At 44.7% G+C, this 26,292-nt stretch overlaps 3 protein-coding genes and 1 long non-coding RNA gene across 6 annotated transcripts in view; 2 read left to right on the plus strand and 2 right to left on the minus strand.

Moving 5' to 3' along the window:
• Positions 1–723: 723 nt before the first annotated feature.
• LOC130540082 (myristoylated alanine-rich C-kinase substrate-like) lies at positions 724–3,314 on the plus strand. Its single transcript, XM_057058971.1, has 2 exons — positions 724–1,094; positions 2,029–3,314. Exons 1-2 carry the CDS (start codon positions 999–1,001, stop codon positions 2,593–2,595), a joined length of 663 nt encoding a protein of 220 aa, XP_056914951.1. The 5' UTR covers positions 724–998; the 3' UTR covers positions 2,596–3,314.
• Positions 3,315–5,523: 2,209 nt separating this feature from the next.
• On the minus strand, positions 5,524–9,623 carry col10a1a (collagen, type X, alpha 1a). The gene is made up of 3 exons (XM_057058956.1): positions 9,491–9,623; positions 9,109–9,253; positions 5,524–7,950 (listed from the first exon to the last, which is right to left on the minus strand). The coding sequence occupies exons 1-3, from the start codon at positions 9,494–9,496 to the stop codon at positions 6,116–6,118; spliced, it is 1,986 nt and encodes a 661-aa protein (XP_056914936.1). The 5' UTR covers positions 9,497–9,623; the 3' UTR covers positions 5,524–6,115.
• A 12,101-nt stretch (positions 9,624–21,724) lies between these two features.
• si:ch211-266g18.9 (transforming growth factor-beta receptor-associated protein 1) overlaps positions 21,725–26,292 on the minus strand; it is a 5,303-nt gene continuing 735 nt past the window's right edge. Inside the window, exons 1-11 of one of the 3 annotated variants that reach the window (XM_057058953.1) lie at positions 25,601–26,292; positions 25,282–25,476; positions 24,977–25,131; positions 24,479–24,564; positions 24,051–24,398; positions 23,840–23,897; positions 23,624–23,767; positions 23,351–23,485; positions 23,126–23,267; positions 22,628–23,046; positions 21,725–22,514 (exon numbers count right to left, since the gene is read on the minus strand). The exon at positions 25,601–26,292 is cut by the window's right edge and continues 735 nt beyond it. In XM_057058953.1, the coding sequence (XP_056914933.1) occupies positions 22,383–22,514; positions 22,628–23,046; positions 23,126–23,267; positions 23,351–23,485; positions 23,624–23,767; positions 23,840–23,897; positions 24,051–24,398; positions 24,479–24,564; positions 24,977–25,131; positions 25,282–25,476; positions 25,601–26,292 (2,506 nt within the window). In that variant the 3' untranslated portion in view covers positions 21,725–22,382. The remainder of the gene's footprint in view (positions 22,515–22,627; positions 23,047–23,125; positions 23,268–23,350; positions 23,486–23,623; positions 23,768–23,839; positions 23,898–24,050; positions 24,399–24,478; positions 24,565–24,976; positions 25,132–25,281; positions 25,477–25,600) is intronic. The other 2 variants (XM_057058954.1, XM_057058955.1) reach the window with 2 other exon arrangements.
• Positions 22,712–26,292, plus strand: part of LOC130540087 (uncharacterized) — a 25,170-nt gene continuing 21,589 nt past the window's right edge. The window contains exons 1-2 of the long non-coding RNA XR_008954306.1: positions 22,712–22,852; positions 24,068–24,244. This is a non-coding gene — a long non-coding RNA (uncharacterized LOC130540087). The remainder of the gene's footprint in view (positions 22,853–24,067; positions 24,245–26,292) is intronic.

Consider the following 26,292-nt stretch of genomic DNA (forward strand, 5'->3'; position numbering starts at 1 on the left):
AGAGGACCTAAAACTCTGATTATATTTGGGTCACTGGGATTGCTCCAGCTGCAACATGCAGACAAAACTCTATTATGCAAGTGGAGGGATGAGGGAGAGTGGTGGGCACGGGGGCCAGCAGTCAGAGGGGACGTCTGTGTACTGAGGGAGACATATGTCAGGAGGGTGCCTGGTGATATTGTATGAGGCCAGTGCTTCTTTCTCAACTAAGCTGTCCAAAATCGTCTGCCTGCTGCTGACACTTGAACAAACGAACGTCGTATCTAACCTGATGTGGTTCAGGTTAAAACATGTGGTCCAAGCGTCATTACCGACTACAGGCAATTCTAACTGTGTTAAAAGACAAACACAAAGGCCAACGCAGCGCTGGAGATCTCTACACTACACTATAATAAAGAGGAAAATTGGTGTTGTGTTGATCATGTTTGGTTTATGTTGTTTGTTCTTTGGGAGTTCCACTAATGTTACCCCCTTGAAGCCAGCGTTGACTTCAGTCTACTCGGGGGTTTTATTATTTTAGATAAATGGAAGCCCAAAAAGAAGTTGTGCCTTGTTGTTGTTGTGTCTCCCATTGTCCACAACCCCCTCTCTCCTCCAACTCCATGACCTCCCCCTCCTCCTCTTCCTCCCCGCTCGTTGGGTTCGGGACTTGTGATTGGTGGAGCCGCCCTGGCTCTGTCGTCATAGCCCGGGTGCCCATTCATCAGTGGACTGGGGCGTTGTACTCCGCATCTCATTTGCGGCGGGGCCAATTTCTCCATTTCCAAACTCGGTTCGAGAGGGGGATAATTTTTTGGGGGAGAAATTGCTTTTCTTCTGCACCTTTGCCACATTTTGCAAACGCCCGCTCGTCTCTTTGCGGTTAGTTCAGGTTTGGCTCGGTCCTCGGTTCCGGTCGGAGAAGGAGGTGTCCGCGCTTGGCTTGAATATTTCGGGAGGAAGCTTGCGGTCTTTGTTCAATCATTTGATCGGTTTGGTTCCTTTGTTGCACCAGAAGCATGGGAGGAAACGTCTCCAAAACCGCTGGAAAGGAGGAAGCCGCGGTGGAAAAACCAGGCGAAGCTGCAGCCGTGGCTGCAAAGGCCAACGGACAGGTAATTTGTCCTTTTAGCCGTGAACATTTCGCGGCTTTTCGTCTGGATTTTTGCAATGTGTTGCGTCAATGGCGTGCTCCATGTTCCCTCTAGCATCCCTACCACGCTCACCCGGCATTCAGGGAAAGTGGCCACATGTGACCATTTTCACCGGCGATAGCGTTTTCCCCCCTTTTGTCTTCCACGTGCATTTAAATAAACCACGTTTTTCAGTATATTTTGTGTTAATGCACAATTCACCTGTTTTCGATTAAAAATTTGGATTTATAAATCAAATTTACCATAGAATTGTCGTCATAATATTTAAGATTTGTGTGCAGATGCTGCCGGAGTGCCGCTTCCACAACATTGTGGTTGCTTATATCGATCTGGTTAAAAATGTGTGCAGCCAGCCTTTTTGTGGCGGCCCGGTGGTGGCATGGCCATTTTAAAAAACGCTACCACGCCTTTGTTGCCTGGTTCAAGTCAGAAGGTGCGTTTGTAGTCGTTTCCAACCCGAACAATCAACAGTGTTTGAGAAGACACGGATTTTGGGTTGGAAAACATGCAAGTTTCAAATATGAAATGATAAATAGAATTTAGGAAATTTTATTGCGGAAAGAAAACCTAAATTGTGTGCAGACATAACCGGCTGCACAGCGGGCGCCATCTGGCGGGTCCGGTCGGTACTGCACACCACCCAACAGCCTACTGCTGAAAGCCACAGAGCTGTCGTCATTCTCCTAGTAACAGATGTTGCCGTAGTTTTCGGTCTATTTTTCTATTGGTTACCAGTGATTGTATTTGATTGCCAAATCATGCCTTATTTTGCAGGCTAGTCTGCTGCGAGCATGTTTAAATGTAGGTCAGTGTTGCACAGAGCCAGTGATTACAGGGAGAGTAGAATTTCACAGTACTTGCAAGGTTTCAAAATGACCTTTTTATTTTTCCTCAGGAGAACGGCCATGCCAAAACCAACGGGGATGCCTCTCCGGCTGCAGAGGATGCCAACAAGGCTGAAGTTCAGGTCAATGGTAGTACTCCCACTGAAGAGGCGCCTAAAGAAGGTGGTGAAAATGTAGAGGGCGCCGAAGCCAACGGTGAGAAGGAGCCTGCTGCTACCAATGGAGAGGCTTCCGCCAAGACAGAGGAGGGCACTCCATCCACCAGTGAGGATGGAAAGCAGAAGAAAAAGCGCTTCTCTTTCAAGAAACCCTCTTTCAAGCTCAGTGGCTTCTCTTTTAAGAAGACCAAGAAGGAGTCGGAGGAGGGGGCCGCAGCGGGAGAAGAGGAAACGGCTGAAGGAGAGAAGGCACCCGCATCCGAGGAAGCACCTGCCGAAGAGAAACAAGCAGATGAAGGAGCCGAGAAGGCTGTGGCAGAGGAGCCAAAGCCCGAGGAGGGGGCAAAGGCACAGGAAGATGCTGCGGCACCAGAGGCAGGAGAGGAGAAACCAGCCGAAGCTTCGGCCACAGAGCCAGAAACGGCAGCTGTGAGTCCAGAGGCCCCCGCCGCCGAGTAATCCTGCTGAACAAGATATGAAGAAAACGATAGAGCCAGTGTGAAGGAATGCAAGGACTTGTCTAAAACCAGGGATTTTTTTTTTTGGTGTTTTTGTTTACTATTCTGAAACCAATTTGTCCACCATGACGGCAACGTCTTTGGCACTGATGGGCACAGATGCTAGAGGAGCGCTGCTGCTTGGTCACTGTTCATTGGCGTTTGCATTTGTGACGTGGGTGAGTGTGAACGTGCGGGTGTGAGTGAATGATTTTGTCCCCCCCTCCACCCCCAACACAAATCTTTGACACAACGCTGAATTCGAACAAAGTATTTGGTGCTGGTCAACTGGATGTAGCAGCTAAAGCTGTCTCTGCAAGCTTTGACACATTGTGATATTTAAAGGGATTGTCCTAAACCACGTCTTAAATGTTGTCTTTGCAGTGCAGTTGTTTACAATTCTTTAACCTAATGCTCCTGTGGACACAACCATTCCTAAATAAACTAAGTTTAGTTAACTGCCAAAAAAAAAGCAATGGGTGCTCAACACTTTCCATTTAGATTCCACTATCTCAAAACTCCTGTAGTAATGCACGTTGTATAGAATTTGATATTACTGGTTTTATGACTGAGATGTACCTAAATGAAGTTTTTAACAGATTACCCATTGTAAATGATTTTTTTCCTTGTTTTTTCACCATTTGTAAGATTGAATAAAATTGGGAGATGTTTTAAGCAAAATTTGCATCAAGCTGTGATGACTACAACACCACATTTAAACACTAGGGAGAGGCATTTAAAGCCAGGGGTGCAGCTGTGTCTGTACACACCTTCAACCATTGATATGGAATGTAACTTACGAGCTGGTTAGTAGGTATTTGTTCAATTATGTGGTTACAAATGAATAAAAGCAAAATATTTGAAGTGGTTTTATTGTGTGTGTTTAAGGGAATGCAATGTCGCAATCAAATGATCAGTATTTTGGGCGCCCTCGTGTGGCGAATTATTGAACAACCAGAAGACGACAAACCATAGATTTTTATCCGTAGAGTACACCCGGACGCAGGTAAATTATTTTAGTTTGGTTTCATTACCACGACTTTTTGGAAGAGTACTTTGTGCTCTTAAGCTCCAAATACTGGAGGAAAAATTAAATGGGAGTAAATGTGCATACCTATTAAAGGGGTTGAGAACAGTAAAGTACATCTGGGTTTCACAGCACATTTTTGGTGTTTACATTGTAGTGAAAGAATTTATAAACTCCACAACATATTTGTGATGAAATTTGGTTGATGTTGTTTTCCAAGTTTCTGGTTTTGCAACATAAATGATGGTGCTGGAAACAAACACTTTTACAGCTTCCGGAGGTTTCCAACTGCAGAACAGAACCGCCATCGACATGTTGGGATTTCTTTAGCAAAACCCAAGAAAGAAAAAACAAACATTTGAAGGAGAAAGCCAGTCGCTGCAAAGGCCTCTGGAGTGATGTCTAGCCACCCACAGCTGTATTCATTCCCATTTTAAACCTTTAAACTATCCATTTCCTTTGCACCCGGCTTAACCCTGAGTTCTGCAGCCTCCGCTCACCACAGGAAGGGTGTGTTTTGCACATAATAATCCTATTTGTGGTTTATATGCCAGCCATAGTCAGATTCACTTCCACTTTTATGCTTTTTGTCCTATCATGCCACAACTCACCCACGTCTGCTAAACATGCCCTCAGGCTGGCAAATAACTACTAACAAATGCAGGCACACGTGCAGACACAAACATGGATTCCAACAGATACAGGAGAGGTGTGAGTCTGCTTCACCAACAATGTGAAAACATTGAAGTGGCACTGGTAAATTTGGCGCGCGGCTTGTGGAGGCCTGTCTGCCCTACAGTCGCTCCCACCCCAAGCACCGACCACAGTCCCCTCAGATGGCAGTTCCCGGCCCCTGCCCTCCTCTGCCCCTGGGGCCCTTTACCTAACCACCCTCCTGCTCTCGCTCTCCCAGGGAAGTTCAAAGAGCTGCGGCGTGGGACCATCCCTGTCCCTCATCCCACACTCTGGAGCTATTTCCATCACACCTATATTCAGATGGGCAGGCAGATTTGCTTTCGTCAACTTTGGCCACCAGACTGGCAACCAGAGGCCAACATGTGGGCAGATGCTCATACTTTATGGTCCCTGAGCTTCCACATAAGGACCAGCTGTGTGAAGTCAGCACATTTATTGTTTTATTTAGCTTTAAAGTCCTCCCAGATTGGGCAATTTTATACATCTTGTATGTTTCAAAACTATCTTCTGAATTCCTTGCATTCAAAAATAAAAACAATTTTCTGCACCTAATTACGGCCTGTAGTTGTCTCAACGTTTCCAGCCATCCTGAAGATGTATAGAATTACATAATCACAGGGTGAGTTTGACCCCAACGCTCCCCAACTGTCAAAACATACAAGATCCATAATCTGTTTACATGTTACATCCACATAACTCATGGATGAGTGCAATGCTGACAGTTTAAAAACAATAAACTAGCAATTTAAAAAAAAAAGACTTACTGCACTTACAAAGTAAGGCAGACATATCACAAGCTGTAATATTCCAGAACATTACTTTATCATATATGCTTGTCAATATACAGTAATTTTGTAAGAATTGTCGCTCACCTGGAATAGAAAACCAGTTCATTATGGCCATTTTATAAGCAATCTTTGTTAATATCAATCATGAGTAAAAATATAAACTTTGATTCTACTTGAAATTGTTGTCATAATTATCAGTTTATGTGCCACTTGAAATTATATTGACTTTCAGAATAATTCATTATTATTAATGTGTTTTGCATCTGATAATGGAATAAGCCACATGATTATATATTTATGTCATTTATGAACATAGAATGGGCTCGTTTGAGTAATAAATCAGCTCAACAGGGAACCAAAAAAGCTTCAGAGACAAAAATAATTTCTCAGACATCTTTTATTTTCCTCATTATGCTTTATTGGACATAATGTGATTTCAGGGATATAACAAAGCTGCTGGTAGTTTGCATGACAGTATCCTGGTGACTTCTTTTAACGGTCAATTTGACCTGTTACTGTTTCACAATATTCACGTCACATACACAGATAACAGTTGCAACTGGTTGCACTGGTAATATTGGTCACTCAAAACAAGGAGGTACAAACAAAAAAGTCGTGAAAACACAAAAACTAAGAATAACCAGTTGAAGTCAGTATAAAAGGAAGAGAGTTGGAAAGAAAACAAGGACACAACACAGTTATGATGCCTCAATTTCGCATACTGTCTCCATTAAAAGTCACTGGTAACTTTGTCGATTTGCTTCCCTCATCCCTGATCTCCTGTTTTCATAAATTAGATTTCCTTCTTCTAAGCACCTATTTCTTGTCATATTCAAGTTGAGATGCTATTTCTCAAAGAAGGGTGAACTTCCTGTCTCCCAGGCTGATGAAAGTGAACAGGAAGTTTACTTTAGTTTGAGAAATAGATTGAAAATTAGTTTTTGGTGTTTTGGGTCTTCTATATCAACCTATCACGTAGAAGCGATGAGGAAGCCAGAGAAAGAGCAGTGGACGTTCTCGGCGGCAAAGACGCCATTGGCCTCATCGTCAGGGATCTGGACGTAGACGGTGTCGTGCTCGTCCAGCAAGAGGACAGCGCTTCCGGACATCTGGTCCAGGAAGCCCTTGTTGTACTCATCATAGGTGAACATAACAGGCTGGCCATTTTTGTACAGAGCCACCAGGGCATGAGCACCATTGACATGGATGCTGTATGAAAAGTAGTAGACTCCAGGAACCTGGCAGGTGAAGGTGCCAGACTCAGGGTCATAGTGATTCTCAGCATTGTACACGATGTGGTCAAACTTAATGGGGCTGCCAGCAGCAGGGTAGGGGGTGGTCAGAGAGGCAGTGAAGGCAGACATGGGGGACTTGATCATAACCTCGCCCATACCCATTCCTTTCTCAAACACAACCTCACCAGGAGGACCAGGGGGTCCAGGAGGACCAGCTTCACCAGGTTCTCCATCAGCACCAGGCTCACCAGGCTGGCCAGGGGGGCCCTCAGGTCCGGGAATACCTTTTGCAGTCAAACCAGCAGGGCCAGGGGAACCAGGAAGACCTGGATGTCCCTTAAGACCAGGAGCACCAGCAGGACCTTGGGGTCCAACGGGTCCTCTGGCACCTGCAGCACCATCAGAACCAGGGGTACCTGGCTCACCTGCACGGCCAGTATGACCTTTGGGTCCAGCAGGGCCTGGAATACCTGGGGCTCCTGGGGTACCTGGGAGACCCATATGACCTTTCTCACCCTGGGCTCCAGTTTCTCCTCTGGCTCCAGCTGGGCCAGCTGGACCTGTATAGCCCTGTTTTCCTATGAATCCCTGTGGTCCCTGATCTCCCTTGTTTCCCTTAGGCCCCTGAGGTCCAGTGGCCCCTGTGTCACCTTTAGCGCCAACAGGACCAGGTCCTCCAGGGAAACCTCTGATACCCTGAGGTCCAGCAGGACCAGTGGGGCCAGTTGCACCAGTAGCTCCAGTATAACCTGTTGGACCTTGCTCACCCTTTGCACCTGTAGCACCTGTGCTTCCTGTAGCTCCTCTCTCTCCTTTCTCTCCATTTGCACCTGGTTTTCCATATCCAGGGACTCCAGGGGCACCGGGAGCTCCAGCAGGTCCTTGGTGACCTTTAGGGCCCATTGAACCAGGTAGACCTGGGGCGCCATTGTCACCTGGTTTACCTGGAATACCTACACCTGGGGCACCAGTGTGGCCCTTGGGTCCCATTGGTCCCATAGGACCAGTGGCACCATCTCTACCTGGGCTACCTGACTTTCCTGGCTCACCAGCTGAACCTGGTTTTCCTGGCTTTCCAACTCCAGGTGAACCAGGTGCTCCAGTTGGTCCCATAGCCCCTTCAGGTCCTGTCTCACCCTGAGGTCCAGGAGCTCCCACCCCTCTATCACCCTTAGCACCTGGCAGTCCAGGAATACCTGGGTGTCCTTTATATCCAGGCTCTCCTCTGGGTCCCATAGCTCCGGGAATACCAGCAGGCCCAGGCTTGCCAGGAGCAGAGAAGCCAGCTGGTCCGGGGCTTCCAGAAGATCCAGGGGCTCCCCTTGGTCCCTGAGGACCAGGGGCTCCAGTGTCTCCCTTCTCACCATGTGCTCCAGGAATGCCTGGTTTGCCAGGCCCACCTGGGGATCCAGGTTTGCCAGCAATGGAGCGTCCAGGAGCACCAGGGGGTCCAGCAGGTCCTTGGGGTCCAGGCAGACCTTCGGCACTGTCACCTGGTGGGCCAGGGGGACCAACTGGTCCCTCAGGGCCAGGCTCACCTGGAGGACCAGGTTCACCTGCCACTGACACCACTGTGAAGAAAAAAAAACATCATCAATGACAAACGACATAAGAGACGAACAAACATCGCAAAACAGGTGAACAGAAAGGATTTAATAACAAAATATAGAGCTTGGATGCTTATTTAACAATGAAATGGTTTTAGAGTCTGTAAACACACATTTGGACGACCTAACGGAGACACTCAGACACGTACGTCAATCATTAAGGGGACAAAAACTGCATTTGGCCCATCAGGTTTTTCTGGGGCCAAATAAAGGTGCAGCCATGCTTGTTAAACGATCCACAGGGATCCAGAGAAGAAAGTCGTGTTTGGGGTGAGAAGGCAAAACGATGCATTTACAAGCTAGTGAATCTGTGGCGACTTCAGTGAGATTTCATTCTTAGAAGCTGTTTTTTGTTTCTAGGAACCAAACGGGGACATTACTGAATATAAAAAAGAATAAAAAAAACAAACAGCTAAACTTCAGCTTCAACTAAATATAAACAAATGTCCCTGCTGAGCATTCAAGGGTTGTAATTTTGTCTAAATTTACCCTGCAGAATATTTAAGAAGGTTTCAAAGGGACCGTTGAATTGTGACTTTTGGGAACAACAGGTTAAAGCAAAAAAACAGGTCTTGTTTGTTGTTGCTGGTGCCTTTTTTGGTGATGGGTTTGTCAAAGGTTCTTTTCAGTGCAGCCCAGTTCCCAAGAAGCCAAACAGATATTTCTAGTTGTGCGTCAAAAGGGCACACCCCAAACAACCACACCGCTGGGTGTAATTGTCAGTGTCAAACAGATGGCAGAAACGCCAGCTACCATCTCTCTATACTTTGGTTTTGCCAGAAAAATATTCACCAAAAATCAGGGAAACGTTGCAATGATGGCCCTTTAAAGCATGTTTACATCTTTTAACCTTCAACATCTGACATAGTTAAGCATCATTTCCCACTGAAACACATTATGAGTGTTCTGCAGGAACAGCTACAATAATCTACTTTAAAGATGTCTTTACTGAAAATGACAGCGCAAATCTCCTCAAAATCTGCTGGATAAGCCTCATAAAGCCAATCAGAGCTCCAGAGGTGGAGTTCAGATGGCAGCTGTAGGTCTCCTACAGTGATCGTAGAAGTGGAAACGGAAAATCCAGCGTGATGCAAAGGGTGGAAGAGGGTGGGGCTTTCTTACCTTGGCTCTTCACAGAGTAGGGCTGGTACTGTGGGGGGGCCTTCACCACCTTCTTCACCACGTAACCTTTCCCATGCGCAGCAGCCAGGGCCGCCATGAGGAGGACGATGCTTGCTACTCGTAAGTCCATCTTCCAAGGTCTGACCTGCCAGGGACAACAAGGAGACGGTTAGAACAGCCACTGCCAAGTGTCAACAAGTTGCCAGAGAGGCGACAACAGAGCAAAACTAACGTGAAGGTAGAAAACAAGCAACTAAATAGAGTAACTAAGTGTAACAAAAGAAATCTTGTAAGGCTGCAGTGGGGACAAGTGGAGGCCTAGGCCAGACACAAGTCTGGCTGCGCCTGTCCAGAACTGTCAGGACAGAAGGACAAAACATACCAGCATCCACAAGGGGTAAAGTCAGTCTCTTCAGCACCAGTGATGTCCTGGTGCAGCTGTATATCCTTTAGGTAGGAGCACAACTGAGGATATGCTGCCTTCCAGCACAATGATGTGGGTATTTATACCATATCTGCTCCTCGCATCATTAAAAAAAAAAAAGCCCCCACCGCACAAGTACCTCCCTCCCCAGGGCTGGGCTGTAATTAGCAGCTAGATCTGCCCAAAGAGGCATGTCACATCAGGGTGCCTCAGTGTCTTGACTATCCAGACACATGATTATCACTTATTTCAGGCTTCTTTTGAAGTACTAAATAATCCTGGTAAAAGTAAAAATAAATAAATAGATACACAAATAATATGTGACAGGAATACCCAGTTTCCGACAGCACTTTCACGTCGGGCTGTGCATGCTTGTGTTTAGGGTTTTTCAGCCAGGATGTGTTTACAGTCATGGATGTTTATGTGCCCCCTGTTTAAATATGAAAACCTCTGAAAATAGTCAAAACACCTATATTTAGAAACCCAGTGGCACCTGTTTGGCCCCACAAAGTGTGCACTGAGGATGCACAGCACCAGACTCATCAGCAAATTTACCTTCCCTGAATGTCTGGGCCCCCACTGAGCGCCATGGGTATGATGAGGTAAACACAGAACACAGGAGGACAGAAATGCTGTGGACAACAGATGCTGCAAACTCAAAGCAAAATAAAAAAGTTTTTCTGTCTCAACATGTTTGGATTTTTTTCTTCCCCTTGCATATAATTAGTGTTGGATTTGGTCATTTTGGCTTAGGGAGAACAAAGGAGCCCAGTCTTTATTTCAGGAAACTTTGTATTTTTGCAAGTCTTTCACCCTCGGCAGCTAATAAAACTATATAGGGAGCCACTGAAAATATAATTTGGGTTTATTTCTGCGCAGCCTGGTGGATGAAACCCAGTGCGGGACAGGTTTGGTGTGCAGTAGCAACACGTGGACAGCAGAGGGCGGGTTTTTACTGTTACAGAACACCCCTGTGGCAGAGCGGGCTCCTCTCCTGCGGTCTCCATATATATTTTTAGTCCCTACAGTGAATATTCATTAGCAAAGGTTTCAGACCTGCACCTACAATTACAGCTACTTTCTGCCATGATATTTTATTTCCCTTAATCAGCTCCATCCTCTTCTATTATCCTCCTTCACCCTCCACCTTTACTCTGTGATGATCCGACTGTAATTTCTCCATTTCAGCCCGGCCACATAGGAAATGTATACACCCAAATAATCACATGTTCTCTTACAAACGTAGCTATAAACGTTGTGTAGGTTCGCATCCCAGAATTTTCTGAACATGGGGCCATTTATGGTTCCTGTGTTCTCATAATACATATACATGTCGCTGACAACATGGGGCCCACAGTGGAAGGAAAGGCTACTCTTGCGATTGAGGTCTTTCCCACGTTTCTATAAGAGGCGTCTCTATAACACATGTGTGGTAGTCATCCTTCACCACTGGTATAATTAAAGATTCTTCAACATACAACTTATTTTTTGGTGAAAAAGAAAAAGACGTTATTATCGGCAATTTTCAAAATTGCTACCTTGGCCAGTGTATATGACTTTATCACATTTGGCAAACATTGTTTGAGTTAGCGCTTCCATCACATAAGACAGATGATAATTTATGATCTGCACTTCCAGATGTTCCAGATTCTTCAGAAAACACCGACACCAAAGGCGCAACCGTGTGCGCGCTGCCGAGAAAGTGATCGGCTGCAGGCTTCCATCCATCCAGGACCTGTATATCTCCAGGACCCGGAGGTGTGCAGGTCGGATCACGGCCGACCCTTCCCACCCTGGTCACGGACTGTTTTCCCCCCTCCCCTCAGGCAGGAGACTACGGTCCATTCGGACCAAAACCTCCCGCTACATGAACAGCTTCTTCCCCTCTGCCATCAGGCTGCTGAACACCAAGTGACTGATCACTTAAGCACCATGAACAGCAGCCAGTCGGACTCATGAACAATACATTACTGAATCTGAATCTGAATCTGAATCTGAATCTGAATCTGAATCTGAATCTGAATCTGATTCAGATCAGTCACGTGCAGATGAATATCCAATATCATAACATCAAATGTTTGTCTCATCGAACACGTAGGGACTCAGGTGTAAGATCACGTATAAACTGCAAGTGCTCCGCAGTAAGAGTCTCTGTTGTGTCCAAAAAGTCCTACGGAGACCCATATGTTTTAATTTATAAAAGAAACAGGATTTCTAAATTGTTTTTTGGCCATATCCTGTTAATATTCAGCTGCTAAACTGCTGCAAAAGGAGGCTCATCTGAAATGTACTGAGAACAAAGATTCATCTTTATATGCATAAATAAACAACAACAACTTGTTTCTGCATGTGAGGCCAGAGGACCAGCAAACACATTTATGGCGAGGCCTGGAACCAGAGTGTTCTCTGGTTTGGGGCTGGAATTAGTGTAATTTGGATGTTGTTTATAACCACATAGACTTTTTTTTGTTTTGCAAACACGTCACCGGGTTGTCGGACCAAACGTGGCGGCCTCACAGGACGTGAAGGCGCACGGCTCAGATCCCGCCCCTCAGCTCGTTATGCCACCGCGACAGCTTGATGTGGTCATTGTAATAGCAATTAAGAGCCACGTTCAGGGCCTGCAGACCGAGGGTTGTGACGTCGCTCTGCTCCTGTTTTGATGAGAGGCCCATCAAACTGTTTTGATGTTTGCGACGCTTCCGCGTATGATTGAAACCGTTTTTACTGAACATAGAGGAGTCAGAAGGCAGTTGTGAACGGGACACACCCAAAGTCGCTGCAAGCGCATTAAAGCTGCACAGATTTGCGTCTGCAACACTGGCTTTGAAACGGCCTACACGTGATTCCCATTATCAATAATACAAACCGATTAAACATGAGATATCTTCAGTAAATAACTACCCCGATGCTTCTTTTGTGGATCACCTTCATAACTGGCCATCTTTTTTCATCCCTCTGCAGAAAAAGAACGAAGAGTGAAGCGTCAGAGAAGCTGTGACAAATCAGATTTTCTTGGTCGGAGCCCTCTGCAGAGGACAAAGGTTGCATTTTTGACCACTCATCCATATCTTTTCATTTCAACACTGTCCCCTATGTTTGTCATGGTTGTGCTTGGGAAAGCTTTTTCACATTTCACCTTTTTTTAGTGCCTCCACTGTGGAGGAATTGATGTTTCTGGTTTCTTCACCATGCTGACTGAGGCTCAGCCCACACCCAAGAGGAGAACATAATTGGCAGTTGATGCAAGGGGACTCGACCGAGCACGTGAGTTTAGCAACGGCTAAAGATACACCATCACGGCTGGGATACAAATTTAATGTTTCAATAAACTCTACGGACCACTAAAAGCTACTTTAAACTTTATGAATGGCAGACCCGACCGGGGGCCTCTGTGAGTGATTGGTAGGGAAATTACAGGGTCCTCAAAGCAAACACCAACCCAATGGAGGCGGAAGTGTAAAAGTAAGTAAAAAATGGTGGCAACGGTGGTAGATTTAGACATGTCTGGGAGGTCAGCAGTTTAAAACTGCAGAAACCTGCAGGAAATGGGGGGACTCTTTCTAGAGGTGCACTCTGGCGTGAAGGCGTGCAAATAAGCGGACAAGCAGTCAGACGACGCTGAGGTGTTTAATTGTGTGTGCATCGGGAAGTCAAATTAGCTAAAATGTTGGAAATGTTTGGAAATTTGGGCACCCGAGCTTCGTGCGACGCTATCGCTGCTCTGCCAGACGGGGCTCCTTTCACACGTATGTCTGAAAGCCTGATCTTTGCCAGTCAGCCAGGTGCTGCTTTATCTCATGCGTGAGATTTGAATGCTTCCAGGGCTGCTTCACGTTTATTTCTGGAAAGTCCTGGCACTGCTGCTGGCCTGAGGAAATCAGCATTGCAGAGCTGCGGGAGCCAGAAACAAATTTAACTACAGCTGGAGAGAGAAACACTGCTGAAATATAGCTGCAGGCAACAGACTAACTTTTCATCACTTTTTAACGTGTCTTGCAGATTACATAGTTATACGAAGTATCAGCCTTCAATCAATCATCAGAGTTGCGTAAAAACCACCTTAATGGGGTTTTCACCACTTAAGTACAGGTAGCAGCCTCCCGTGGTTAGAGATAATAGCTAACTGGCACCAGTTACGGGTTTACTCCTGTAGCGACTAAAATGTGTATGTATTTGATGGCTTTATATACGACTTGTCAGATGACAATTATGTTTGACTTCAGTTCAGTCAGAATTTGTGCGTGAAAGAAATAATATTTGTCTTTTTGGAGCAGATAGCTGAACCATAATGACTTCCAGAGAGAGAAGTGTTGGGTTTTTTTCCCACCCTGGTCTGTCCCAAAACAAATATAGTACGTAAATTGTTAGTTGGTGACACCACAACTCATATGTCTCTGCTCATGGTGTCTTAGGAGACACAATCATGGGAAGCTAGTCAAAATTTTATATAACACTGGGCTGGAGTTTTGGTTGTGTGAGATTTGGACGTTGCTATGTGTGCTGACACTGACTCGGGCGTTAATCTGTGGAGATGAGCCGGCCATGGCTTTCTTAAAACTATGGATTAAGATAGAAATATGCAGAAGAATGCAGAAATCAGTTGTGTAAGAGTTGGAGGTGGCTGATCAGCTGCACTCAGTGGTGATTAGGTGCACCGAGGGGCCTGCAGCTGCACTCATTTGGCGGAGTTGTTCCTGATCTGCTGCTGCTCTATAGACAAACTCGTTCCTCAGCGTCTGTACAATCGTTCCTGTGTTATTTCCCTGGTTTCTCTTACCTCTCTTCTCAGTCACCCCTGAACTTTTGTTTATTTATCCTTTTGATAGAATCAGTAGGTTTTTGGTGAATAGTTTCCTTTCCAAAACAATCATTTCAGGGACCCATTTTCTGTTTGCGTGGTGACTTAGCTTATTATTAGTGCTGTATTTGTCATTAATCTGTGGGCTTGAGGTGACCCAACAGTGGCTTCAATTTCCACCATAATAATAAAGTCTCTTTATCCATCACATACTTGAGTCTCCAATAACACGAACTACAGGTGCAGATGTGGTAACAACTCCACATAGAAGGTTTCCTAACCCTAGAATCAGGTCCCTAAAGCACTGCAATGCACCAGGCCTTAATCAAACCAGTATTTATTTGTGCAAGTGTTCAGCTGCCTCCCTGAAAAAACATTCCCACAGTTTTGCAAATGCTGTTGCGATCAATGGCAATCAAAAGAGCAGCCAGCTTGAACCCAGAGGAGAAGACAAAGTGATGCTTAAAGCTTGTCTATGGACAGAATTCCTATTTCTCGTACCGTAAATGCCTTTTTCTGAGTTAGGATGTGGCCTGTGATGGGGGAAATGGAACGCTGTCTAATGCAGCCAGGCGCTGTGCTGTTTCTTTTTGACACCCACAAGTGTTAACTATAAACATCAAGCACGTCTAACTTTAGGTCAGGTGGGACTCGGCCTGATGTTTAGACCAAACAACCTTGAAGGCAAAGTGCAAAAGATATCGCAGGCCAAATTTGCCTGTGTCGTGTTCAGGGGACATTTACTGTAAAATGTAACAAAAAACAGTAATAACATAATTTGGATGAAAAAAAAAGAATACAATGAGTGGACTTATGCATGTGCAGTTCCACAGGATGCTGTGAAATTGCATGTGGGTTAAAGCTCTTTTTCAAAATAAAGTCACGGTTGAGCCCACGCTCAAAGGTGCTATTAGACCCTCATTTGAATGATATGATCTGTTAAATCCCTATTTTCTTTTGCCAACATCAGGATAATGTACCAGAAAGAAAATGCATGTAATCCTCAACGCCTTAAACTTTATCTGAACTTCTTAATAAAAGCACCAGCCTGTTATTGTCTGGATTTATACAATGATGCGCGCACGCTAGCACAAGCTAGCCAGCTTTTCTAAATGAAAAGCAGCCATTAAGCATCTTGTGAGGTCTCCATGAATGTGCTCGCCCGAGCAGCACCGTCCGAGCAGCACCGTCTGTTTGTCTCACAGTTTGCAATCTGGGATGACAAAAATGGCAAAAATAAACCCCCCACAGAACAGGACAAAAGCTCCGTCTTCTTTTTTGGGGATGACACAACACTTTCTCTGTGGGAAGGCTGCGTTCTGAGCAGTGACTTGAACACAGAGACGCGGGAGTCACGGCGCTCTCTAATTTGGGCACACTGCAGCCGTCTCAAGTCACCACAGCTGTAAACCTGTTAACCAGACAGATCCACATGTAAAACTTTCCTTTCCCCTTAACATAATAATTACAATGTCAGTTTGAAGAGCGCTCCCCCTCAATTGCAGCATGTTTAAGTTTAACTGCAACGACAGCTTTCTGGAAGATCTTTCGAGGACAGGCCTGACAGCTATTTTGAGTTTCTGACCTTTTGAGAAAGCCTTTGATAATCCTTTCTGTAACTCAAACTAAATCTCCTTTTCCCTCTGGTTAACACAGTTACTGTAAATGTAATTTCCCCAAGCGTGCAAGCGCTCATGGCTAATGCACACTCTGCGACCTGCTACCTCGTTTTTGTTGTTTTTTTCCCCTCTCTCAGCTATTTACAGTCGTATATTTCAAACAAAACCTCCAAATGTGGAAGCTTGAGGTCCTGTGGTAAAGGAATGGGGAGGTCTAATACTGCTGCACCTTTCCTGCTCCAGTGTTTGCACAAGTCTAGTCGCTTTCTGGTCAGCTGGCAAATAAATCTGTAGGCGTAGTCCCTGTTTGAGTCCTAACTTATTCCAGACAAACAGACAGGTGGGCCTGCGTTGCATCTGGACACAGTTTGAATTTGAGCATGTTTTGCGTCACAGAAACAGACTTCTCAAACAGTCCTCCTTGACCAGAGCAGCCATTTCCTGGAGCTAACTTGTTGGTGGTGGGAGTGAAGGAAAACATTTCTGTTTTTGAATGAAATGTCATATATGTATGTATTAAAGATCAGCCCAATATTTGTTTTGCAGCGTGGAGAAGCTCTAATTGTTAGCATACATATTAGCGGGACAAACACTCGTTGATACTAAAGCAGATTTACCAATATGTGTATCATCGTACCATCTTGATTTTCTTTTACCAGTGATTAACTGTCATGATAGTACAGGTGAGTGATTACAAGCCCCCTATTTTTAGAGCTCTGGAATTATTATCAGCTATTTTGTAGCCAAGAGTGCAGTTAAGCATATTCGCAGAACAGTCAGTGATGCCATCACAGTAGGCTCTTTATTAAAGAATTTGTAAGAAGGTTCCAGTTAGTTGCTGTTGCAGGATGAGTTAGAACACCATTACTGTTTCTAAATTGCTAACATTAGCTCTTTGTAAAGCTAAAATTAGGACTTTAGAACAGAAATAGCAGGAGACTCATTCTTGGTTCCTTATTTCAAAGCTCTTTGCTTTCACTTTATGCACAGTGTGAACCCCCTCTGTTTATTGTGGAGTTTGATCTCGTTTATAACTCGCAGACAAGTGGTTTGCCTCATTGAAATTAAGGTAATTATATTCCACGCCTGTACACGTGCAGCCACTAGGAGCTATACTTTCACCAGCTATTATCTCTCCAAGGTTTTGTGACTCAGAAACACCCGTTCCCTAAATTAAAGGTTAGAAAAGTGCCTGGCATTATAAACGTCGGAGGCAGCCCAGTGTTTCCAGCCTGTCAGTCTACGTCTGACAGTCTACGTCTCTGAGTGAGATTGAGCTTCGTCTCCAGCAGAGCAGCAGGTAACCTGAGGTGAGGCCCTCCAGGCCATTGACACACATCACAGAGAAGCCTCAAGCTTTGAGTAAACTTTGAATGGCAGTTAACTCCAAACACTTTAGCTTTAATGAAGTTAGTGGCTTTTCTATCTCTAAATCCAGCCCCAACCAGTGCATATGCTGCCAGTTTATACCATCCATGCGTCGACCCCAGTGTCCCCTCCTGGACACTAGGGGTCTCTGTGACTTTGTCTCTCAGTGTCTTGCAGGTCCTGATTGGAGTGACGGGCTGCACCAGGGTGCTGCCTAGTAAATGGGACGCTCCCAGTCCCTCTGTCTCTTGGCTGGTTGTCCCTGCTGCCAGTCACTGCTTCTGTTCTACCATTTTCCCTGGGTGTACCAAACCTTTGGTAGTTTACTGTTTACTTGTAAAGAGGGTTTTGTTAGGCTTGGAGCCTTAGTTGTTTTGAAATAAAAACGGTTTTCTTTTGTCTCTAGACGTGTCTGATCTCGACTGTTGTCACCGTAAGGAGCCCGATTGTGACACTTTTCATTGCCAGGAACACGTAGAGGCAGTTGTTGTCTTAGGCTCGACAAACTCTGCTGTTATCTGTGTTCATGAGACCTGTCAAACAGGTATGTTGACGCCCGGGGCTATCGCCATGGTTTTGCTGCTTTGTTAGGCAGTGTGGAAAGCACACGCAGAGTTATGGTACAGAACTGTGCATTGGTTTTGGTGTTTAGACAATGGGAAGCCGGAGTGCTTTATTTAGGACGCAGTGGTTCAGCGTGCCGTCGCCACAGTCCAGGCTGTGCTTTGATTTACTGCCGGAATTGGACCCACACGATTCGTCACTGTATGTTCGGTACAATTTGAATAAGGTTGGACTAACGTTATTGGTTAATTTGGTAGAATCTCATACGTGCCTCTTATTCTAAACCTTGAAGTAATAGACGACGGCCTGTCAACTCCCTCACGGTGTGTGACATCCTATCAATACTATTGCCTCTAATCAGCAACCGTTAGATCAAAAATCAACAACCGTTAGACCGGTGACAGTTCATGTAGCCTCTGGCAGTAGGCGGGAAGGTGTGTGCCTGACTTGCATGTTTGGAAAGATCACAGTCAATCAGTTTGAATGCGGTGAGCGCTGAAGGCTGACTGAAGTGAATGAAGTAAATGCACTTTAATACAGTTCAAATTGCTAAAGTAATCCCCCATTAAATGGGACAAATACACTACTAAAATGATTATAGGTTAAGGCAAACACAGACAGGTTTCGTGTAGTTTTTGATCAGGGAACACTCTGAACGGCTCACTGTATGTTTTTTGGATGCAAAGTCAGGCCCTCGAGTGCGGGGACGTGTCGGCGCATATAGCCACAACGCGGACAGACGTCAGTGGGTTTTACGTCAATCCAGAATATTCCTTTTTTGTGTTGGTGTTCACAAAAGACTTAATGAGGGCCTTGAAATGTCATCAAGATGTTTCCAGGAATTCAGAAAGAGAATGCGGAGCTCAGCAATGATGGAATTTAACTGAGCTGCGACTTGATCTTTGTTTCTCTACATGAGAGTATTTTACTCTTCAAAGGGGATTATTTGGGATCCCTGCAGTGGTTATTTCGGCATGAATGAGCCCTTCTGTGCTAACTTTTAAACCTTCCTGCGGCCTTCCCTGCAGTACGTACAGCTTTAGATAGCGGAGGGAGGGCGTTTTCAGCCCCGGCGGTTGATATCAGGGGGGCACCGGGACACTTTTAACTCACTGGCATATCTGTTGTGGTGAAGGGCGTGTTCATCTGTGGGGAAGGTTGGCACAAATTATATACGATCCCACGTTTTTTCCCAGAGTACAGTTACAGTAAGTTAACATGACACACGCTCTGTAATCACGGTCAGATGCAAAGTTTTGCAGATAAAGCCCTGAGAACCTGCAGCCCAGAACACACGTGCTCTGCTGTGAGAGCTTTCCATAGAATTTAGGCCTCTTTGCAGTGTTTCCAGGATCTCCAGCCACTTAAGCACAATTACCTCGTAAAAGAATCAAAAGTTGAACCTGGACCAGTCTAAATACGATGAACTGACCTATAAGTTTGGACCCAAGTGTGAAATAAAGCCTAATTACAGTCGATTTGATATAATTTCTCCTGGCATATTGTCCATTTAAATATTTAAAAATATATCTATTTTTAGAGTTGGTACAGATGAATGAATGTAGATGAAGCTGCCAGGCTTTAGTTTTCACTTTAGCGTTAGATTTAGTTTAGGTTTTTCCTGTTCCCATCAAACCCAAATGGTCCCAAGATGAAAGGTCCTGGACACAGGACACAAGGCCTCGGAACACAGGAACAAATGATGCAAAACGCCAGTCGGGCCCCTTGAGGACACGCTCTCAGCTCCACATTAATGTTGCAAAAAGAAAACAGAAGATTTCCAAAAAGGAGATCTCATTATCCGTCCAAAGTGGACTCTTTAATCTCAGAGTCTGTTTATATCTGTCAACGGTTGATTTCAGGCTGATTTCCCTACAGATGAAGTTGATTTTGATATTTTTGAAAGCAAGAGAAAGAGACGGAAAGTAGCTCTGAGATAATAGTGGCGGTGTTACCAGATGTTGTGTTACCCTGCTGTATTGCTGTGTAAATTAAACTCTGACCTGTGGTACCAGACAGAATGACCGAGAATGACCTTTTTACAACACTGCTCAAGAATTCCCTGAGATTTAACTAAACGTCTTTGATAATCTAAAGATAATTAACGGTATCCAGGTCCTGTATACCAGGATTCAGGTTTGATTGAAATAAGATGTCCGTCATCAAGAAGATAATGCTGACACATGTAGAGATGCCCTCCGCAATAACCCCAGAGCAGCAAAACAAGGAAGCATCAGAACAATCTTATTCCTGGCATTTGAACTATATCATCCAGTATCTGTCCCAACCTTCTGTTCAGGGCAGGGTGAGTGTCTGTGGTCACTCCCCCTCCTTTCTGTGTCTCCAGTACGCCACCCTTTAAATTTTTCCCAGTGGCGCTCTGCCAAACCCCAAGGTAGCAAACCATGAAAATGAGATACTGAGTTTAAAAAAAACCCCAAATCTTCTTCTATTTATTCTCCTTCTTGTCCTGTTGGATCTGTAGAATTAGTATTTCTGGAGAAAGTGGGAATTAAAGTTCAATCCATTTGGGTTTTCTGGAACCTTACCATTATTGCTGCCAGAACGGTTGCAAATTAAGATTCTCCTTGTCTCCCGGCAACCACAGAGACGCTGAAAAATGCGTCACAAGGGCCACGATAGGGTAATTTGTGGCTTTGACTATAAATATGATGCGTGATGCACGGCATCCTGCAATTTTTGGATTCTGACGCAGCATTTCTATTCATCATTATGTTTCTAAACTGTTCAATTACTGCTGTAATAAACCATTTATTTGTGAATAAATTCCCAAAGCGCCTTGTATTACTTTTAACCTCTGCTCTCGCTCATCAACAGATCACCTGATGTCTGAGTTTACAAACGCTGCTTGTGAATTTTTAATACCTACGAGCTCAACCATGGCTGTTTATCAACCACAGGTAGTCAAAACATTCCCCTGAAAATGACTCGGCCGAGTCCAGTACTGGGATCCACCCAGCGGTCAAATGGTCATAAGGCAACGCTTACAGAGACGATAGTGAAAGGTCTGTTACGCCCTAGAACCTTAATCTCCAATTCTTAATCCAGGGCCTAAACAATGGTTGAATATTTGACAAAAAATAATTCAAGCTGCGTTAAAAACAATGTGGAGCAATCCTGTAGCTGCAAGGAGGCGTGGAAGTGTGCTATACTTAATCCGTTAATTCATTTAATGTTCTCTCTCTCTCTCTACTCTCTCTCTCTCTCTCTCTCTCTCTCACACACACACACACACCACACACACACACCACACACACACACACACACACACACACACACACACACACACACACATACCATTTATTCACACTCTCTCTCACATACACACATGATTAGGGGCATTTTAGAGTCCTAATTGAGAGCGTCTTGCCAGGATGTGAGTCTTCCTCTGAACCGCCCATGTTAAATCCCCCCAGCTGTAGTTTATCCCAGTAATCCCAGAAATAAACCCTGGCCAGGTCGCCAGTCCATCTCATGACAGAAAAATGTGAGACATTTTAGTAAAAGCTTTAAAAGTCTTAACAAGTCTTATAACACCCACATTATGACATGTTACATAAACTGTTTGAACAATGAAACTGGGGAACAATGGAAACCTCATTAGGGTCAAAAACCATAAACCCGATTCCTGCAGTAAAGGCTAGGGGACATTTTCCCGTCACACATAATAATTTACGATTTAAATGCTGGGTCACAACTGGTCACTTATCCTAAGACATTAACCTACAAGTTGCTGTTCCAGAACTCCCAGAATACATCACGATTATAACTGCACTTATGGTTAACCTCAATGACCAAATTACAACAAAAATAGACAAATAGATTTAATCCCATTTTTATTTATGTTTCCAAACTGGATGCGGTGACACGCCATTTTACAATTACTCTCAACTCCTTGACCCGTCTGCTATTTTGCACCACACAATCGTGTATTTCGATGTGTTTTTCAGTTTGTCTTGATCAACATAGATGCACATCAGCGCACGTGGAGAAGCGAGTCACATGGAGCCCGTCACTTGTTAACTTTCTATTCCCAGCTAAACGCACACAGAGGAAACCAGATTGCTGGATGCATATATATGGCACTGGATAGAGGTCAGGTTCTCTCTGGTCATTAGACTGACCACCGGTGGTTTCCATGTGTAACCCCACTGTCTGACCCGTGAGAGATTTGTCCCTGAGTGTCCTCCACAAATCAGTTTATAGCTACCGCTGTCTACAGCGTCTCTTGGAAATGTCTGACATCCTGCCCTTTAAAAGTGCGTGGCTTGCTCTTCTGAATTTTCAAACCAGTTATTTGCACGATGTATTTTCTTTAATCTAATTAAGGAAAGTTCATGAATTGGCTTCGGTGTTTGTCGAGAAGAGAGATTTAAATGGAGGATGATCAGGAAGGAAGAGGGGATATTCATGAGCAGACACACATTTGCATAAAATAAAATTCTAAGATCCAGAGCAGTATTTACAAACAGTATTTCTAAGATCCAGCACAGTCTAAGTGCATCATGTTTCCGTGGAGGCTACAAAATTGTGGTTCTGCAAACTCTTTCTGGCAGACATCACACGTCTGCCCTCTGTCCAGTCGGAACTTTGTTTTTGAGGCCTGCATCTGACGAGGAGAGACAAGAAGGGCAACAGGCTTCAGAAAAACAAGGGAAGAAAACATGCAGTGTTCACTGGAACAAAGTCAACACTGCATGTGACACATGCTGTCCGACTCACCCGCATGACATTGTGCCGCATGAGCTCTGCCTCACTCAGCGCCTTCTGCAGCATTGTCATTCGCCTCTGGTGCAAAGTCTCTCTAAAAGATCCAAATAAGAACTTGGAGGCAAGCTGAACAGACCAGGAGTCAGGCAGCAGATGGACGACCTTCGTTGCTGCAAAGACCCCAGGATTGTTACTGAGAAGATCTACAGTGGCGCTGATGAGGTCCTCGGAGCTCAGGTATATTTGGAGCAGGGTGAGAAACAGGGTCTCCCTGAACTGTGAGTCTCTGCCTTGTGCAGCCCTGAAGCAGTAGGCCTCTGCTGTTTTAGGGTCATGACCCTGAACAAGCAGATGAAGTGCTTCAGAGTATTTTCCTGCTCTGCCAAGGAGAATGGCTTTCTCCTTGTGCAGGAATGTTGATTTGACATGCTCTGAAACAGGAAAATGAGACATAATTTCAAATTTAGCTGTAATACAGGAACAATTTTAACATCCAGAGTGCCACAGTACCATACACAATGGAAATGTCATAGAATTTAGATTCCCATAAATGCTGCTGCAACTTCTCTCTTGTCTTTAAATGCATTTCCTCCCCCACTTGCAGTATCCGATCAGCATAAGCCAGGGCAAGATAGTTGTGATGTCTCTCCTCCTGAGGGCAGGCATCACATCACAGTAGATTTAATTAAAACAATACATTGTTAGATTTAATGTAGGTTTTCCCACTGCACCCACCTCACTTTTTAAGTTGTGTATTAAGAACTCCAGATACAAAAGCATTGCCAGTGGATACTCCTCTAAAAGAGCCAGGACATCTCCAGATTCCACTTGATCTTCTGGACGACGCCCAGTGAAAATATGCACACCTATCTTTTAAAAAGGGACATTGTAACCATCAAGAAATATCTTATTGCGTTAATAAAGCATTTTTGGTGATGTACAGAACAGCGTTCAGCAGTTGTTTGGGCCAACTCTGCCCCCTTGTGGTAAATGCATGTATTAAAATACCTCCTGGTTTCTTTTTAACGTCCAGTCTGCAAATTTCCACACAACATCTCTGTCTTGCATTTCACTTAGAGTCCAAACTATGTGTTCATATACATCTGTGAATGAGTCATCTTTGTGGATACCATCTGCAAGGTTCACCCAAATCTGTGGGAATGAAACATTTCACAGCGACGTTATTGACTAAACCAGTAAAATGGATATTTTAGGAAATTATACCTGAATTGCGTCCGTTAATTTTCCGTGACTTTGGAAGAGAGAACCTAATGCGTAAAACCTGCGAAAGAGTCCTTTGCTCAGTTGCTCACTCATTTGACACACTCACAAAAAATGCCATAGAAGAAACGCGTTACGCATATTACGACATATTACGACGACTGTTATACGACAAATAAGCAATACATTTCAAGAAAAGTTAATTTATTCTTACCTTTTGTGCTTCTCCAGAACAGGAACACAGAGGTCCAGTTCGCATTTGTTGGGAGACGCAACAAACTGCTGCAGAGATTCAGCGTCTCCCAGTTCCACATACAAACGCAAGAGGGCGCTGTCAACTTCTTTAACGGACGCCAGCACTTGCTGGGTGTCTCTGACAGTTAGGAGAAACTCTTCCAAGAAGTAAAGGTAAGACAGAAAGACACTTCTGTCCTCTTCCCAGCGTGAACGGAGATCTTTGATCTTGTTTTTTTCATGAAGCTGAGAATGAAAGTCTATTCCGATAATTGACTGCATGTCCGGGTACAGTTGGATGATTTCTCTCGGGTCCAGATGACCTTTACTGAACAGTGATGAGGATTAATGTATGCATGACTTTGAACTTAAGTTTTATTGGTTTTTTGTTTCATGTTTTGTACTTACATGAAAAGATCTTTAGCCTCAGAAAAATCCTGTTTATAAAGTTTAGCAAAGCCAGCTAGGCAAGAGATATTCTGCTGCAGCTCCTGCTAGAAGGCAAATCAGTTTAAATTTCAATGGAAGAACAGTTGCTAAGGTTGAAAAATCAGGAAAACACATTCCAAAGTAACACACATTTCTATTATCTATATATTTAATCAAAGTCGACTTTCCCAACCTAAACAATGATGACACTTTACGCAAATACAAAAACTCTGGGTTTGTCACCGCTGGAAGGCTAAATTTAATTTTAAAAGGAAAGAAAAATGGAGGATTACATAAAAAGAAAAAATATTCCTTTTGAAATCTAAATTTGAAAGAGATTTTTTTTGATGAAATGATCTAGTCTACATTCTTGGGATTCAAGAAACTGCATTTAGATGCAATGCAGTAAAATAGATCATTTTAGAGGAACTTTAGATTTAAAATGCAAACATGTCTGCATCCTGTCCGGCATTTCACCTTGCATGAGTCGGGCAAACAATGGGCCTGCACTCCGTCCAGCAACAGTGAGGCCTCCTCGACCTTCCCTTCCTGTACAAGTGCCTGGATTTGCTCTTGGAACGGCACCAGTCGGAGGTTGAAAACGTCTCTCTCTGTGAACACTAACACGCCATCTGAAGCAAGAGTTGTTTGGGCTTTTGAGAGACATTTGGGAGCAAGAATGATTGACTGAATCGGTGCAAACTGACTGGCACAGCTACATCATTTTTTTCCCTTGAAAAAATATGGCAGCTAGGGGAGGACTCTATTGATGCCTGGCTTACCTGATGCAGAGAGCAGACCCTTGGCCCCTTGCAGGTTCACAGTCTGCTTCTGCTGAAGATCCACCATGCTGTAAATGGACAGGAATTGGGGCTGCAGGGTTACTATGTAGGGGAAACACATGGCGGCTGCCAGCACCTCCCGGGGCCACTGAAGGGGAGGACGCTGGCATGTCCCTGTCTTCATCACAAACATGCCTGAGGGATAAGGACGGAGAATTTATATCTTCCAAAAGCAAATACCCCCTGGCTATTTTGATTTGGGAGGCTGATATGAGCTGATTGACATCAGCTGCTATATATGCACTCTGGCTGCTCTTACCTAAATATTCAGGCCCGTTCAAGAGGAATTCCCCTTGTCCCACGGAGAAGACAATGGCCTGTTGCCTGCTGTGGCTGTGAGGGAAAAGCTCCTCGCTGCTCCCTGTGTGAATATCGCACAGGAGGTATTTGTCGGTAGTGGCGTAACACATGCTACTGCCATCTACCGCAAGGGCTACGGGGTCCTGGAGGACAAGGATCTCCTTCATCACCTCCCAACTGTCCACTCCTACCACGTGGATCTGGATCACCTTTCTGCGACTGGAGGTGGTCACCATCTGCACATGCGGTGTCTGGTCTGGGAGCAACGGGTTCCACACCTCAAACAAAGAGACGTGCTGGATTTTCTTCAGAGCTGGAATGGGTTCTAAGGAAAACATGTTGAGGGCAGCGATGCTACGATCACAGAGAACCAACAGATGGTTGAAAAGGGGGACGGCCCTCAGTTGAGCTACACTGCTGGTAGAACCAAGTTTTCTTGTTCTGCCCTCTCTGACGCTCCACTGGCCAGGATGTTGATCTCCATCACTGCTACGAGGGAAAATGAGATGCTGGACTGATGCATTTTTTGTCCCTATATACAGATTTTGTCCATAGCACTCAAGGCTGTGAATGCTGGCTTTGTCCCTTTCTTTCGGTGCCACTAGTTTTTTAAAAACATGTTTTTGGGTAAATGGTCTAAAAGCCATCAGA

This window comes from Takifugu flavidus, chromosome 16, assembly GCF_003711565.1.
Source record: "Takifugu flavidus isolate HTHZ2018 chromosome 16, ASM371156v2, whole genome shotgun sequence".
Taxonomy (NCBI): domain Eukaryota; kingdom Metazoa; phylum Chordata; class Actinopteri; order Tetraodontiformes; family Tetraodontidae; genus Takifugu; species Takifugu flavidus.

Bases quoted from the DNA above. Each gene is read 5' to 3' on its own strand.
- LOC130540082 (XM_057058971.1), top strand. From the start codon at position 999: ATGGGAGGAAACGTCTCCAAAACCGCTGGAAAGGAGGAAGCCGCGGTG. The intron at 1,095-2,028 runs GTAATTTGTCCT...ATTTTTCCTCAG, and splicing joins CTGCAAAGGCCAACGGACAG to GAGAACGGCCATGCCAAAAC.
- col10a1a (XM_057058956.1), bottom strand. The intron at 7,951-9,108 runs GTAAGAAAGCCC...TTTTCTTCACAG, and splicing joins CTACTCTGTGAAGAGCCAAG to TGGTGTCAGTGGCAGGTGAA.